General features: G+C 44.5%; 4 protein-coding genes across 4 annotated transcripts; 2 read left to right on the forward strand and 2 right to left on the reverse strand.

Moving 5' to 3' along the window:
- Window positions 1-287: 287 nt before the first annotated feature.
- Window positions 288-2,370, reverse strand: LOC135348193 (phosphotriesterase-related protein-like). Its single transcript, XM_064546388.1, has 7 exons — window positions 2,260-2,370; window positions 2,066-2,213; window positions 1,833-1,949; window positions 1,436-1,710; window positions 1,039-1,247; window positions 737-859; window positions 288-536 (listed from the first exon to the last, which is right to left on the reverse strand). Exons 1-7 carry the CDS (start codon window positions 2,321-2,323, stop codon window positions 402-404), a joined length of 1,071 nt encoding a protein of 356 aa, XP_064402458.1. The 5' UTR covers window positions 2,324-2,370; the 3' UTR covers window positions 288-401.
- LOC135348182 (protein disulfide-isomerase A5-like) lies at window positions 2,302-4,798 on the forward strand. Its single transcript, XM_064546373.1, has 5 exons — window positions 2,302-2,444; window positions 2,499-3,216; window positions 3,456-3,729; window positions 3,947-4,156; window positions 4,340-4,798. The coding sequence occupies exons 2-5, from the start codon at window positions 2,531-2,533 to the stop codon at window positions 4,676-4,678; spliced, it is 1,509 nt and encodes a 502-aa protein (XP_064402443.1). The 5' UTR covers window positions 2,302-2,444; window positions 2,499-2,530; the 3' UTR covers window positions 4,679-4,798.
- A 91-nt stretch (window positions 4,799-4,889) lies between these two features.
- LOC135348165 (serine/threonine-protein kinase Nek10-like) lies at window positions 4,890-13,726 on the reverse strand. The gene is made up of 18 exons (XM_064546349.1): window positions 13,566-13,726; window positions 13,420-13,512; window positions 12,957-13,206; window positions 12,754-12,901; window positions 12,499-12,681; window positions 12,263-12,443; window positions 11,553-11,633; window positions 11,368-11,477; window positions 10,975-11,119; window positions 10,770-10,898; window positions 10,539-10,722; window positions 10,248-10,472; window positions 10,092-10,170; window positions 9,852-9,981; window positions 9,692-9,805; window positions 9,526-9,632; window positions 5,724-6,175; window positions 4,890-5,659 (listed from the first exon to the last, which is right to left on the reverse strand). The coding sequence occupies exons 1-18, from the start codon at window positions 13,641-13,643 to the stop codon at window positions 5,235-5,237; spliced, it is 3,114 nt and encodes a 1,037-aa protein (XP_064402419.1). The 5' UTR covers window positions 13,644-13,726; the 3' UTR covers window positions 4,890-5,234.
- Window positions 13,727-13,782: 56 nt separating this feature from the next.
- Window positions 13,783-16,298, forward strand: LOC135348175 (cysteine-rich protein 2-binding protein-like). Its single transcript, XM_064546363.1, has 3 exons — window positions 13,783-14,143; window positions 14,369-14,595; window positions 14,827-16,298. The coding sequence occupies exons 1-3, from the start codon at window positions 13,851-13,853 to the stop codon at window positions 16,191-16,193; spliced, it is 1,887 nt and encodes a 628-aa protein (XP_064402433.1). The 5' UTR covers window positions 13,783-13,850; the 3' UTR covers window positions 16,194-16,298.
- Window positions 16,299-16,347: the final 49 nt, after the last annotated feature.

Here is a 16,347-nt window from a genome sequence, read left to right on the forward strand (position 1 = left end):
CACAAAATGGCTACTGCTAGCTAGCTGTTTTAACAGATATTTTCTGAGTATTGTAGCTAACAAAAAGCTAGCGCTTTAGTGCAAGGCTAACTCATATGTTGAATAGAAAGTTTGTGCGGACAGATGATGCTATGAAAGATTCTGAAGAGACTGCAACAGCCTTCAATGTGAGTCAAACTAGCCATAACTCGAGAAAGAAGCTTTAGTTTGCTAATCCACGAATCAAAATCCAAGAGAACGTGGCTAGAAGCCTATAGAAGCTGTTAGTTTTCGTTACATTGCAACCGTTGAGCAGTTATAGCTGGAATACACACACACACACACACAGACAGACACACAGCTTTACCGTATCCCTCGTGCGGCTACGCCTCGAGGCATAATTAGCAAAAATCAATTAGTAACTAAACAAAAGTTAGCCATTTCTGAGGGTTGTCCTTTGTTATAGCTGAGACCACCTCCTGGGGGATTCCCCTGGACACCATCTTAGGCATGATGTGCTCCACAATGTGAGAATAGCCGTGACCTCCATAACGAGCCTACAATGAGATAATAATTGCGTCTATTAATCTACATCTATATAATTACTGGTCGGTAGTAGACAAAAATATAAAAAGAGGCAAATTGTGTGGAGAACTGGAGATTGAGGATTGCTACCACTGCAATATTCTGGCAGATCACTGAACGTATACATAATAATGATGTCATCATATAACATGCACGCTAGACATAAACTGACCAATCTGACTTTGGTGTGGATGTCATGTGATATCAGGATCTTATCTGCAAAGCCGTTATCAATGAGAACCTTAATCCTCTGTATCCTCTGAGCATCACTGGGCATATCCGCAGCCGAGCTCAGCTGGTGCAGTGGGAGAGACATTCATAACTAAAGTTGCATTGAAAATGGCCTTCTTAAGTTGCCATAGTTTACTAAAAAGCTTCTATCTATAATTATGCTTTATAAGTTCCAACCAGCTGAAGGTTGGCATTTTCAGTCTCAACACAAATATACTTAATGCCAGATGTGACTCCACTTACCTGATAATGTGAGCACTCAATACCAAACAGATCATACTCTAAGAGACAGCCCATTCGTGCAAACTTCAACAAGCTTTGATCATCATTGAAAGTTCTATCCAGATGTGACATGACAGTGCGTGAGAGGTCACCTCCGTGGGACTCTAGGATGGAGGCAATCTCGGCAGGGGCATCACCATGGCGACCAGGATGGACAATCAGAGGGGCACCTAATTAAAGAGATGGTTACTTAGTTCCTAGGAGCATGGAATCCAGCAATCTCATTGGTCAATGAGGGTTTATACTTATCAACTGTACATGAAAATGCTATCACTTACGTAGCAACTATCTAAAGTAGTAGTCTAGTATTAATTTTATAATCTATTGAGAGGTACACTATACACATACTAGTCCTCACCTGTCCTAGTTTGTACCATGGCCGCAGCTTGTAGAGCAGTCTTCTCTGAATTGATGAGCGGATAGGAACAACCGATCTCTCCGATCACTCCACACCTCACACCCCCCTCACACCCGCCCACGATCTCACTGTACATCTGTTCAGCCATCTGATTGGAGGATAGGCTCTTGGCGTAGTCAGGTAGGAAGCTGTTGACATAGTAACCAGTGCCAGTGATTATATGAACCCCGGACTCCCTGGATATCTGAGGCAGTAGTTCCGGACCTGGCTGACACCTGTGTGTGTGTGTGTGTGTGTGTGGGTGGGTGGTAGGGATTAGGACATGGGCATACAACTCAAATATCTTTGCCGAGGGTTCATCTATTTATACAGAAATTAAGCATACATAGTTATGCACCTTATCCCAGTTACTGTGACATCACACACACACCCGCCCCCGGCACTCTTGAATAGACGGAGTTCAGAGGTCAACTCTTCAGGAATATCCAACTTTAGGTTAGCCATTACGCTGTATCTGTGTGTGTGTGTGTGTACGTGTGTGGGGGAGGGAGTGAATTTAATATTGTGGAGTTTTACTCGGAAAATGAGAATGACTTTATAACTTTATAACTTTTGGACTTATTATTTTACGGGTAATATCTGATTTGTCCGAGTGTTTCCATGGTGATAGGTAGACCCCTGATGGAATGTGGCTCGGTGGCGAAGGGTGACCCATTTACTAGAATGTGCTCGTGTGGGAGGGTGTGGCCAAGGTCACCAGGGGTCACTGGTCCAAGCACTGAGAGGTGAGGAGGTAATATAATAATAGCAGTGCTATAGATTACCTGTGAGAGCTTTTCCCTTCAGGTCCTCCATTGCTGTTGGTAGGTAAATGTCGTCTTTGTTCATTCTGAGGAACGACCATTACCTATACATTCTGTACAATACACACGCTCTTTTGTTCCGCAGCCAAGCTAGCTTACAAAATCACAAGCCATCAAGCGACATCAACTGCAGCGCTTCTTCTGAGGTGAGATAATACAGTACTGGACTAAGTGTATCTCACAGCCACCATGTTATGCAGAGGCCCCTCCAATCTCCACACCTCCTCACACAATGAAGGCATTGTTGGTCCTCGTGCTAGCACTGCTGCTCCCCCTAGCATACTCCAAACAGACCAAAGCTACTCTCTCTGTCTCAGATCAAAAGGAATGGAAGAAACTGCTCAAAACGCACACCAATATCCTCGTGTTGTTCACTAGCAGTGACAAGCCGGTGGCCGATTTCCTACCAACTTTCGACAAAGTAGCCGATCGAATTCGCGGCAAAGGAACGCTAGTGTACGTTGACTGCTCCAGCAAAGACAGCAAGAAACTGTGCAAGAACCTCAAAGTTAAACCCAATCCATTTGCTCTGAAACACTACAAAGATGGCTCCTTCAACAAAGATTACGATCGACTACTGCAAGAGAAATCGCTCTATTCTTTCATGGAGGACCCTAGTGCAGACCCTCCCTGGTCTGAAGACCCCACGGCTGATAACGTGAGGCATCTCACTAGCTCTAAGGACTTTGAGCAATTGATGAGGAAGGAGAAGAAACCAGTTCTAGCCATGTTCTATGCTCCGTGGTGCGGCCATTGCAAACGTATGAAGCCTGAGTTTGCGACAGCCGCTGATGAGGTCAAAGGTCAATACGTGCTGGCAGGGATGGACGTGGACAAGCCGGATGCGTACAGTTTACGACAAGAATTGAATATTACCGGATTCCCGACAATCCTCTATTTTGAGAATGGACAGAGAAAGTGAGTTGTAGCTTACAATAGCACGCTTCCCCACTAGCTGTGATACAGAGACTGGTGCTTGGCCTTCAGAACATGTTTTCTTCCTTTGATCTCCATTGTACTATAATGGCAGCCCATCTCTCTAATATATCTGTCTGCTTGTAACGCACTCATTGTTAAGAAGCTCGACACCCATATCTTAACCCCCCACACACGCACACACACACACACACACACACACACACACATACACGTGTCAGGTTTGACTATTCTGGTGGGCGCGATGCTGAGGGAATATTGGAGTGGCTCAAAGACCCACAAGCCTCCACTGAACCAGAGGAAGCAGAAGAAGAGGTCCCGTGGAGCCAAACAGAACCAAATGTGGAGCACTTGAACACCTCGAACTTTGACAGTTTCATCTCCTCCCATCCGTCAGTGTTGGTCATGTTCTATGCTCCGTGGTGTGGTCATTGTAAGGCCATTAAACCAAAGTATGCCGAGGCCTCCGTGGCCATGAGGGAACAAGGAGTGGAGGTAAGTTTCCCACTAATCTGTTGTGTGGGTTGTTGTGTTGTTTGTTGAGACTGAGTGGAAGCCATTGCATGTCTTGTACAGTCATAGAAATGACCACTGCCCTAAATTGCCTTGTACCATATTAAGTGTCATAATTGCTCTAATTCCCTCATGTGACTCACCGCCCCCTCACTCCCCACACACTTGTGTGATTCACCGCCCCCTCACTTGTGTGTAGGGTGTGCTAGCTGCCATTGATGCTACGGTAGACAAAGAGATTGGAGAACGATACGAGGTCAAAGGTTATCCAACCATCAAGTACTTTGGTGCTGGAGAGCTCAAGTTTGACTACGGCTATAAGCGTGAGGCAGAGGACATTGTGGAGTTCATGATGGAGCCCAAAGAACCACCACCTCCAGAGAAGGACTGGACAGAACTGGACAATGAGGTGAGGACAGTAGTGGGACTGGTATAATATGATTTATATCTAAGTAGTAGTAGCATTTCTATAGCTCTTTCACTTAGTGGTATGGCTACTTCCCCACCCACCCCCTCCACACACACACACACGCACACACACACACACACACACACACACACACACACACACACACACACACACACCATGCAGGTGGTCCACCTCACTGACGAGGATTTCAAACCGTTCCTAAAGAAGAAGAAGCATGTCCTGGTCATGTTCTATGCCCCGTGGTGTGGCCACTGCAAGAAAGCCAAGCCTGAGTACATATCAGCAGCTGAGGCCTTTATTGAGGACAAGAAGACAGTGCTAGCTGCAGTGGACTGCACCAAGTACAAGACAGTGTGTGACCTCTACAGTGTGACTGGCTACCCCACTATCAAGTACTTCAACTTTGGCAAGAAAGCTTCACCATACAATGGAGCTAGAGATGTGGATGGTTTTGTGACCTTCATGAGTGATCCAGCATCTTTCATTAGGGACGAACTTTAGGACTGACTGATTATTATATATGATTATACGCGTATATAGGGAGATTGCATATAATTACGAATGACTGGTGTATTCTTTTTTTATGCTGCCCTCATTGAAAATTGTATTTAAATATGATAATTTCTTATGGGTAGGTGGGGTTTCCCCTCCCAGTAATGGGGGGTGGGGCTGGTCTGTGGACTCGCTATAATTAAACCTTGTATACCATAGATTATGTTAGCCTCCTTCACCAGGCCTCTCTTCGAGGAAGAGCGGCCTGGGATCGAAGCTAATTATAAGATTATGTATGATAGCAACTTAACAATTATATTAAAACAGACAACACACACACACACACAGTTGAAGCAGCACACACACACACAGTTGAAGCAGCACACACACACACAGTTGAAGCAGCACACACACACACAGTTGAAGCAGCACACACACACACAGTTGAAGTAGCACACACACACACAGTTTAAGCAGCACACACACACACACATGCAGTTGAAGCAGCACACACACACACACACAGTTGAAGCACACACACACACACAGTTGAAGCACATACACACTAGCTAGTGTTAGTCCTGATATCATATTCTTGTGCTAAACTTTCAATGACGGCTTGCAACTGTTCGTACGTCAATGGGCCCCCTCCCCACCCACACACCTCCACACCATCACAAGCATCACAAAGCTCACTAAGAGCACGGCTCACAATCCGAGACGGCCCACCAGAATCGACCAATGAGATCACAGGTTCAGTACTCCCGGTAGATAACTTGTGTAGTTCTGTCTTAAGTTGCGAAGAATCGCTTGAAATATCGAAAAGGGACATTTTGTATTTGTCCAGTAGTAGACGTCTTGCGGCAGTGTGTGGTGTGGGCGGTGGGAGGAGTGTGAGGCTGAGTAACTTGTGGAGGTGTGTGAGAAGTGCTGTCACAGGGTCACTGATCTGTCGTACATGACGCGGGGAGATACTCAGTGTGGAGGTCACTGTGTGTGTGTGTGTATGTGTGTGTGTGGGCGTGTGGGTATATGAAGTAACTACCATTATTACCTGATGCTGTTCTGTTCATTTGCCTGGTGGCTAGAGGTGATCCACTGGCACTCATTAGTCTGCCCAGGGGGTAGCTCGTTAGCGACAGGGGATCACCCCCCACAGTGCCCCCCACGATCGCTGATTGACTCCGCACTCGAGATGTTAGAGGATTGATGCGGCTTGGCTTTGTGTTGCTAGGAGACGAGTTGGTTGCCTCAGCGACAGGCTGCTCGAGAAACACGCTGTCTGTACTTTTCTGTAGCGAGTCAATTTCACAATCTCCAGGACTTTCCTCGCGATCGTACCTTGCCAAACCCGTTTGACCAGTTTTAATAGCTTCTGCATCAATTTTTGCAAAACTTGAAGATAGCCTTCGTCTCACGTTTGTTTGGCTGTTGTCGTAGTTACCACCTGTGGACGAGAGGAGCTGTTGATACCTCTGTTCACTCCACACGGCTTTGTTGATGTGTCTACAGGAACGATGGAGAGTTAGTAACTGGTCTAAGCACACCATATTGTCAACCTATCAAAGTGCTACTAAACAAAATAATTTTTTCGGAAATCGGACACTCGCAACACAAGTTATGGCCTCTCAAACATAGCTACGAAAACAGGCCTGATTTGGAAAAAGCACCCACTTATATATATTATATAGCCCGGCTTCTTTTCAAAAAATGGACAATTTGGGGCCAAAATAAATTACTGGTCTAAGCACACCATATTGTCAACCTATCAAAGTGCTACTAAATAAAATAATTTGTTCGAAAATCGGACGTTCGCAACACAAGTTATGGCCTCTCAAACATAGCTACGAAAACAGGCCAGATTTGGAAAAAGCGCCCACTTATAGCCCACGCTTTTTTTCAGTAAATGGACAATTTGGGGCCGAAATAAATTACTGATCTAAGGATACCATATTGTCAACCTATCAAAGTGCTACTAAACAAAATAATTTTTTTGGAAATCGGATGTTCGCAACACAAGTTATGGCCTCTCAAACATAGCTACGAAAACAGGCCTGATTTGGAAAAAGCGCCCACTTATATATAACTCACGCTTTTTTTCAGTAAATGGACAATTTGGGGCCGAAATAAATTACTGATCTAAGCACACACCATATTGTCAACCTATCAAAGTGCTACTAAACAAAATAATTTTTTCGGAAATCGGACACTCGCAACACAAGTTATGGCCTCTCAAACATAGCTACGAAAACAGGCCTGATTTGGAAAAAGCGCCCACTTATAGCCCACGCTTTTTTTCAGTAAATGGACAATTTGGTGCCAAAATAAATTACTGATCTAAGCACACCATATTGTCAACCTATCAAAGTGCTACTAAACAAAATAATTTTTTCGGAAATCGGACATTCGCAACACAAGTTATGGCCTCTCAAACATAGCTACGAAAACAGGCCTGATTTGGAAAAAGCGCCCACGCTTTTTTTCAGTAAATGGACAATTTGGGGCTGAAATAAATTACTGATCTAAGCACACCATATTGTCAACCTATCAAAGTGCTACTAAACAAAATAATTTTTTCAGAAATCGGACATTCACAACACAAGTTATGGCCTCTCAAACATAGCTACGAAAACAGGCCTGATTTGGAAAAAGCGCCCACTTATAGCCCACGCTTTTTTTCAGTAAATGGACAATTTGGGGCCGAAATAAATTACTGATCTAAGCATACCATATTGTCAACCTATCAAAGTGCTACTAAACAAAATAATTTTTTCGGAAATCGGATGTTCGCAACACAAGTTATGGCCTCTCAAACATAGCTACGAAAACAGGCCTGATTTGGAAAAAGCGCCCACTTATATATAGCTCACGCTTTTTTTCAGTAAATGGACAATTTGGTGCCAAAATAAATTACTGATCTAAGCACACCATATTGTCAACCTATCAAAGTGCTACTAAACAAAATAATTTTTTTGGAAATCGGACATTCGCAACACAAGTTATGGCCTCTCAAACATAGCTACGAAAACAGGCCTGATTTGGAAAAAGCGCCCACGCTTTTTTTCAGTAAATGGACAATTTGGTGCCGAAATAAATTACTGATCTAAGCACACCATATTGTCAACCTATCAAAGTGCTACTAAACAAAATAATTTTTTCGGAAATCGGACACTCGCAACACAAGTTATGGCCTCTCAAACATAGCTACGAAAACAGGCCTGATTTGGAAAAAGCGCCCACTTATAGCCCACGCTTTTTTTCAGTAAATGGACAATTTGGGGCCGAAATAAATTACTGATCTAAGCACACAATATTGTCAACCTATCAAAGTGCTACTAAACAAAATAATTTTTTCGGAAATCGGACGTTCGCAACACAAGTTATGGCCTCTCAAACATAGCTACGAAAACAGGCCTGATTTGGAAAAAGCGCCCACTTATATAATTATAGCCCACGCTTTTTTTCAGTAAATGGACAATTTGGGGCCGAAATAAATTACTGATCTAAGGACACCATATTGTCAACCTATCAAAGTGCTACTAAACAAAATAATTTTTTCGGAAATCGGATGTTCGCAACACAAGTTATGGCCTCTCAAACATAGCTACGAAAACAGGCCTGATTTGGAAAAAGCGCCCACTTATATATAGCTCACGCTTTTTTTCAGTAAATGGACAATTTGGTGCCAAAATAAATTACTGATCTAAGCACACCATATTGTCAACCTATCAAAGTGCTACTAAACAAAATAATTTTTTTGGAAATCGGACATTCGCAACACAAGTTATGGCCTCTCAAACATAGCTACGAAAACAGGCCTGATTTGGAAAAAGCGCCCACGCTTTTTTTCAGTAAATGGACAATTTGGTGCCGAAATAAATTACTGATCTAAGCACACCATATTGTCAACCTATCAAAGTGCTACTAAACAAAATAATTTTTTCGGAAATCGGACACTCGCAACACAAGTTATGGCCTCTCAAACATAGCTACGAAAACAGGCCTGATTTGGAAAAAGCGCCCACTTATAGCCCACGCTTTTTTTCAGTAAATGGACAATTTGGGGCCGAAATAAATTACTGATCTAAGCACACAATATTGTCAACCTATCAAAGTGCTACTAAACAAAATAATTTTTTCGGAAATCGGACGTTCGCAACACAAGTTATGGCCTCTCAAACATAGCTACGAAAACAGGCCTGATTTGGAAAAAGCGCCCACTTATATAATTATAGCCCACGCTTTTTTTCAGTAAATGGACAATTTGGGGCCGAAATAAATTACTGATCTAAGGACACCATATTGTCAACCTATCAAAGTGCTACTAAATAAAATAATTTGTTCGGAAATCGGACGTTCGCAACACAAGTTATGGCCTCTCAAACATAGCTACGAAAACAGGCCTGATTTGGAAAAAGCGCCCACTTATAGCCCACGCTTTTTTTCAGTAAATGGACTATTTGGGGCTGAAATAAATTACTGATCTAAGCACACCATATTGTCAACCTATCAAAGTGCTACTAAACAAAATAATTTTTTCGGAAATCAGACATTCGCAACACAAGTTATGGCCTCTCAAACATAGCTACGAAAACAGGCCTGATTTGGAAAAAGCGCCCACTTATAGCCCACGCTTTTTTTCAGAAAATGGACTATTTGGGTACGAAATAAATTACTGATCTAAGCACACCATATTGTCAACCTATCAAAGTGCTACTAAACAAAATAATTTTTTCGGAAATCGGACGTTCCCAACACAAGTTATGGCCTCTCAAACATGGCTACGAAAACAGGCTTAAAATTTTGAGCAATTTGGGCCCTGAAAATTATCACATATCATAATTTCTCGTACGTACTTTATAGATCTTTGTTTCTCTCTTTGTAGCCTCCTCTCAAGAGCCTCGTAGTTCAGAGATAGTTGATCTAGCTGAGACATCAACACTCCCGACAGCATCCCACCAAGCTGCAGTGTGGGGGGTAGAGATCACATGACCTACTAGCTCGTACACTGGGCGTACACACCTGAACACTGTCGGCTCTTTCTTTGGGGTCAGAGGTCAGACAACGTTGAATGACCTCTGACACGAGGGGGCTGTACGAGTCGTCATGGATACTGGGGTAATCTACCTCTGCAATCTGTACGAGCAATAATAAGTCAAAGTTACATTATTTATGGTCTGACCTTTTTGGCTAGAGCGAGCATGTTGGATGCTTGGAAAGGTGGATTGAGGGCAGCCATCTGGTAGAGTATGCACCCAGCAGCCCAAATATCAGCCTTCTCGTTGTAGGGCTCACTGTGGACCAGCTCTGGACTGTGTGTGTGTGGTGTGGGCGGGATGGTGTGTGGTGTGTGGTGTGGGCGGGATGGTGTGTGGTGTGTGGGGAGCTTGCTATACATACATAGGCTGTGCCACCCACTCACCACCAGTAGAGCATGGTCCCCACCACTGACTCTAGTACACTCAGCTCTCTCTGTTTCTGTTTAGCCAGACCAAAGTCAGCTGAAAAGGAGAGGGTAAGATAACTAGAGGGGTGCAGTATCCAATGGTGGCTAGCATATAGCTACAGTTATACTCACTGATGGTCAGTTTGTCCCCCTCCCCTAGCATGAGGTTGGCTGGGGAGAGGTCACGATGGACGATCCTCTTCTCCTTGTGAATGTAGCGCAGTGCAAGTGTGAGCTGGGTGAACACACGCCACAATCGCTCCTCAGTGAACTTTTGACCTTTCTCCTTGAGTGATGTAATGTGCTCCAGGAGAGAGGCGCCCTCCAGGTACTGCATGACAATGTACAAGTGGCCCCCTGTGGTGTGTGTGTGGTGTGTGGTGTGTGTGGTGTGTGTGGTGTGTGTGGTGTGTGCCTGCCCACCTTCCTGGAAGCACTTGTGATAGCTGACCACGTTGGTGTGTCTCAGGTGCTCTCTCACCATATTCACTTCAGTCATGAGGTGACCTATCGCACTGCTCCGCTCTCCCAGCGTCTTCCCGAGGCAGGGATGAGTGCAGCGTATCTCCTTGAGGGCGAGGTAACCCTCCGAGTGAGGCTTGTGGACCTGTGAGGGGGCGTGTGTGAGGGTGTGTGAGGTGTGAGGGGGTGTACCTTGTAGACGCTCCCGAATGCTCCTGATCCTAGTAACTCTAGGACAGCATACCCTCCAATTGTGAAAATCGGTGCTTTGTTCTGATTGGTCGCTTTTATGTTACCTCGTATGACATCACAATCACCCTCCTGCGTATTATAGAGAATAACGATATAAGATCTTTCAAACATAATTATTAAGGGCCTAGTAGTCTAGTCCACTTACAGAGAGGCTGTTGACAGCGTGCACCATGTGACTGTAAGCACCAATGTCTTGTGTGTAGTGTCCAATGTCAATGAAGAGCTCAAATAAACTTGTTGGAAAGAGCTTCTTGAAGAGTGATCGATGTCTCTCCATACTGAACAAATACCTGTACAGAGGGGAGCCAGTCCAGCCATAATTATTGTAAAATTAAAATTTGGGAGAGAAATCGAACGTTCGCAATACAAGTTATGGCCTCTTAAACATAGCTACAAAAACAGGCCTGATTTGGAAAAAGCGCCCACTTATAGCCCACGCTTTTTTAGACAAATAAATTATTGGGCCAGAAATACTGATCTAAGCACACCATTATGTAGACCTAGGGAAATCGAACATTATTCATTTGTAGCCTTGTACCTGAGTGCTCTTAGAGCATGCTTCTGGAGATTAAACTTGAGTCTTTTGTCTCCAGTGATCGGGGTTGCCAAGGGTAGGATGTGCATAGCGACCAGATAGACTCCATTCAACTACAAGTACAATATATGTACAGATAGTGTCAGTGTCGTCAGGAGTATTGACTAGTGACGACTAGCTGGACTCACTTGCACTATACACTGAGCATTGGCATCACTGAGCACTAGCTGAGTCAGCACTGAACACACAGCACTCTGTAACACTAGCCCCTGTGTAAGGAGGGGACCATTGAAACATAGTTAGTCTGTACAGGCAAGCTACCGTAGTGCTAGTTGGAGGGGACACACTGTTAGTCTGTACAGGCAAGCTACCGTAGTGCTAGTTGGAGGGGACACACTGTTAGTCTGTACAGGCAAGCTACCGTAGTGCTAGTTGGAGGGGACACACTGTTAGTCTGTACAGGCAAGCTACCGTAGTGCTAGTTGGAGGGGACACACTGTTAGTCTGTACAGCACTGGAAAGCTCCGCAGTTAGAAATTCATGCGCATACAATACTAACTAAATGTTATGCAAACGGCAATAATTATGTTTTTGTATCCTTTAAATTGCCTAGTATTTATATCACATACCGTATAGCGGGAAATTTTCGCGGGTGCAAATTTTCGCTATTTGGCTCCCAGAGCCCTCAGCAGAAATTTTCGCGGTTTTAATTTTCGTGTCAATGCCAATAAACCACACCCACCAATAGGTTTTGCACCTGCGTATACCGGTGCGTGGGAGTTTATCCCAGTTTTAATTTTCGCGTTGACTACTCTGCCCTCGAAAAACGCGAAAATTTGCACCCCACGAAAATTTCCCGCTATACGGTACTAATATTGTAGCACTCATTGTACGTTACCTTGTCCCGACTCTCGTGGTCTGTGGATTGTGTGATGTCATTCCTCGAGAGTATATTTAGTAACAGGGGGATTCCCCCTCCCACCCTCACAGCCTCACGCCCCTCACTACCCTCACACAGCCGCTCCACTACACACACAGCGTGATGAAGGACGTGGGCGTCAGAGCAACTATGGAACAATCTGTGTGTGTGGAGGGTGTGTGGGCGTGTGTGTGTGTGGAGGGGGCAGTGTTTACCTGATAAGAATTGAGAGTCCGTCCACATTTTGTAACTGTGTGCGAAACAGTGGCTGCTGACTCAGCAATAATAACAGATCTGTTGCTAAGCGACGAGAGGTCATATCGTACGTTGATACGATGTGTAGTAGTGTGTGTGGTGGGAGTGCGTGGGTGGCACACAACGTCTCACATGATCCAGGCCTATATAGTGACAGTGGGGTTAGGGATACGGTATTAAATTCATGTCTTTGCTAATTATAACTAGGAGTTTACTGTTTGCTGATGTTGGTGAGGGCACACAGTGTGCAGTGCAGAGTGGGGAGGTCAGAGGTCATTAACAGGGCACACAAACTGACGTGAACACTGGCCGAGAGGATGTCGTCATGGTAACGAGGGCTATGGGATATCTTCTGAAATATATCTGTAATTATAATTATATAAAGTGATTGGATTATAATAGCAAACACACAACGTACTTGTCAGTTCTTTAAGTATGTCCACGGAAATGGGATCACTGGTTGTCATGGTGATGTGAAGGTGTGTAGCCCGTGATAGGGACGCAGCTAGAGATGGTATTGGACTTTGACCTTTCATAAACGAGTGTTGTAGCAGTTCATCACGCAGTAGCAAGCGCAGAGTCATCAGAATACGATGACCTGTCTCCATGATAACCACCCCCTCTAGCCATTCGTTGTCAAGGCAATGACCCTTGAGTACTTGTAGGAGCTACCGAGAGTACACACATCGTATAAGCATACAAATGTTTGTGCGAACACACATTTAAATATTTCGTATTGGATAGTGACGTTGCGGTAGAATAATTTCGTAGTTTTAAGAGGCTCTTCAAATTATATAAAAATTTCCACCATACAAAAATAACCCGGACCTGCTATAATAATTATCGTTACAGTCATGTTGTTGATTGCAGTACACACGTACCTGTTTAAAGTGTGCCTTGCACGAATGCCTTGAGAAACATCTCTCCTTCTGGAAGGCTGTGCAGAACTCTGTCAGAGCCTCACCTTCAGACAGCTACACAGGACAGGGAACATGAAGTGTAGATATCTATTGATACAGCTACTCACTTGTTTGTCAGGAAGGTCTCGTGTTGTAGAGGATCGTATCTGTGATAGCACTGCTAGTAGGTCTACTCTCTCACTCATTCTCACCACCGCTAGCTTCAAGAGAACAAGTGTCACATCCAACTAGCTACTAGTCTTCCGTCACGCCCCTTCTTCTTTTTTAGCTGAATTAGCACCTTTGATAATGATCCTCACCAACTACATTATCGATCTTTACCTATTGATATTCCAACCACGTGGAGTGTTCTTCTTGAGGAGGGCGTGGCCAGACTACCCCCCCCCTGAAAGATGTCTCGCTCAAGTGGTGCTACAGCTAGCAGCTCCAAGGATCACCACCATCATCATCATCACACCGTCTCCCCGGCTGTACTGGGCGAGTGTGGATATTGTGGACACACGATAGTCGCCAAGAAGCACAAGTTCCTGCCATTGGAGTGCACCAACTGCAGGGGAGTGTACCATGTCTCCTGTCTCAGAGGGAAGAAGCCACAGACTCTATTAGGAGATCAACTGTTCAAGTTCTCTTGTGCCTATTGCAGTTCCATGGGAGCAGAGATATGTAGCCGACCCTACCTTCACTGGTATAAGCCTCAATATCCCGTATATGTAATCACGCCACACATTAATTAAGTGTTCTGATACCTTTCCATTTTATAATACTCTTAATACTCTTATTATTCTTATGTGTATAGCTAGTAATAGACCAATCTGTACGTAACGTTTTGTGAAAAAAATTGACAGACTTTATACATCTGTGTATTTACACCAAGACACTAGCACTATATAACCTGTGTCACACCGTGCAGGGTCCACATCACTCATCTTGTGCTGTATAATCTCATTGTTGGTCGGAAGTCCCCTCAAGGACGTGTGGGGCGTGACAAGAGGGAGTACTTCCGTTGGAATGAGGATATCTGTGGTTTCATGCGAACTCATTGGAACAAGCTCATGCCTGACCGGAAGAGGACCCAGTCCTGGAGGAGCACAGTAGCCGGCACTCTGTCCGTCAACTGCCCATCCGTATTCAAATCAGGTACGTTGTTTTAGTCACCTAATACATACCGTATAATAATATAACTGGGTTATATCCTTTTATAAATTCGACAATTTTTGTCATTCCCAGAACTTTTATCTGAGCATGTCATGTGATAGGCCTTGTCTAGAGCTACAGAATGCATCTCTTAGTTTTGATATTGATTGATTTTTAGTGAAGTTATGATCTCCCAACTTAGTCCAAATTCATCATTACTGTTTTCTCATGCAGGACAATCGCTATTTGGTGAGCCTGGTTGGTGGACTCTGACCTCTGTGTCTCCGCCCAACCCTCGTCAAGCCATCACGTCGTCACCACCAGCACTCGGAAAGCGCTCTACACCTCTCACACTCTCTCCTCCACCCCCACACAAACGCTCGGGCCCCCTCACATTGTCACCGCCCCCTCCACACAAGCACACCCCTCCATTCTCACCGCCCCCACACCGGAAATCTACATCTTCCCTGTTCTCCCCACCGCCCACGAAGCGAAGCACACCTCTCACACTCTCACCCCCGCCCCCTCCACAGAAGCGATACAAACGATCCTCCCTATCCACCACACCCATACCCTCCCCCAGCCCGCCCCCTCCTGAAATAACCCCCAAAGGACCCACTCGTATCCTTAAGGCAATGAGCACGAGACAAGAGTTGATCCTACGGACCCACTTGGAGGGACATAAAGATGCTGTGTCACAGTGCCCTAAAGCCGCCAGGTTACTACGCAAGCTGAAGGTCAAGGAGCTGCAGAGACGTTATGGACATGCTATATTCGATCTCGACAAAACGGTTACCACGGCAATAGACCAGACGATCAAGTATGTGGTGGACGGATCGAAACCTTACTATGAGCAAGTTGTACCTGTGAAGAAATTGACCTCTGACCTTTCCTACGGGCGTCTACAGCCAACGAAAGCTAAACCAGATGTGAATTGTGGGGAAGATATTCTGAAAAGGATCAGTATTATATCCCACCCCCTACCTCATGTGCACACTTCCTTTAGAGAGAGTTTAAATGGCCACAGTTATTCTCACAAGAAATTGATCAGTCCTTATACTACGAGGAAGCTCAAGCCGTTTATATTCCGTACCAACGACCTTCGACCTTTGAGGGTTCGTCTTAACAAGGAGATTTGCAAGGGCTCAGAGTACAAAGTCCAGTCTTTTGATTTTGTCTATCTACAGAAGCATTTGATTAAGGCTGTCAACAATTTTGTGTCCACTTTTTTCTGGATGGTTGATCTTTCCGAGTACCTCCAGTATCCTGACTTCTCGTGTGTTGTACTGTACGGTAACCTAGTGGTCGGTTGTGCCTTCATGACTCCAGATGTCAAAGTCAACGAAGCTTATATTTCATTTCTAGCAGTTCACCCTGAGTTTCAGCGATCTAGTATTGGCAAGTTGATGCTTTATCATCTTGTGCAGACGTGTATGGGCAAGGATGTCACACTGCACGTGTCCGTGGATAATCCTGCCATGTTCTTATACCACAAGTTTGGGTTCAAGGCCGAGAAGTATTGTCTGGATTTCTATGAACATTATTATCCGAGTAATCATCATCTCTCCAAACATGCTTACTTCATGAGACTCAAGAGATGAACTATAAGACACTGTATATAATTATTATAGTGAACAAAATGATAGTAGTACATGTATAATTCTGTGCAATTATTTTATTTTATAAAAAAAAAGCATTTGCCTGAATTTTAATACCTTCCCCTCGTGGGGGGCGGGCCTGCTAGTTCCCACCATC

The sequence above is a fragment of the Halichondria panicea genome, chromosome 14, assembly GCF_963675165.1.
Source record: "Halichondria panicea chromosome 14, odHalPani1.1, whole genome shotgun sequence".
Taxonomy (NCBI): domain Eukaryota; kingdom Metazoa; phylum Porifera; class Demospongiae; order Suberitida; family Halichondriidae; genus Halichondria; species Halichondria panicea.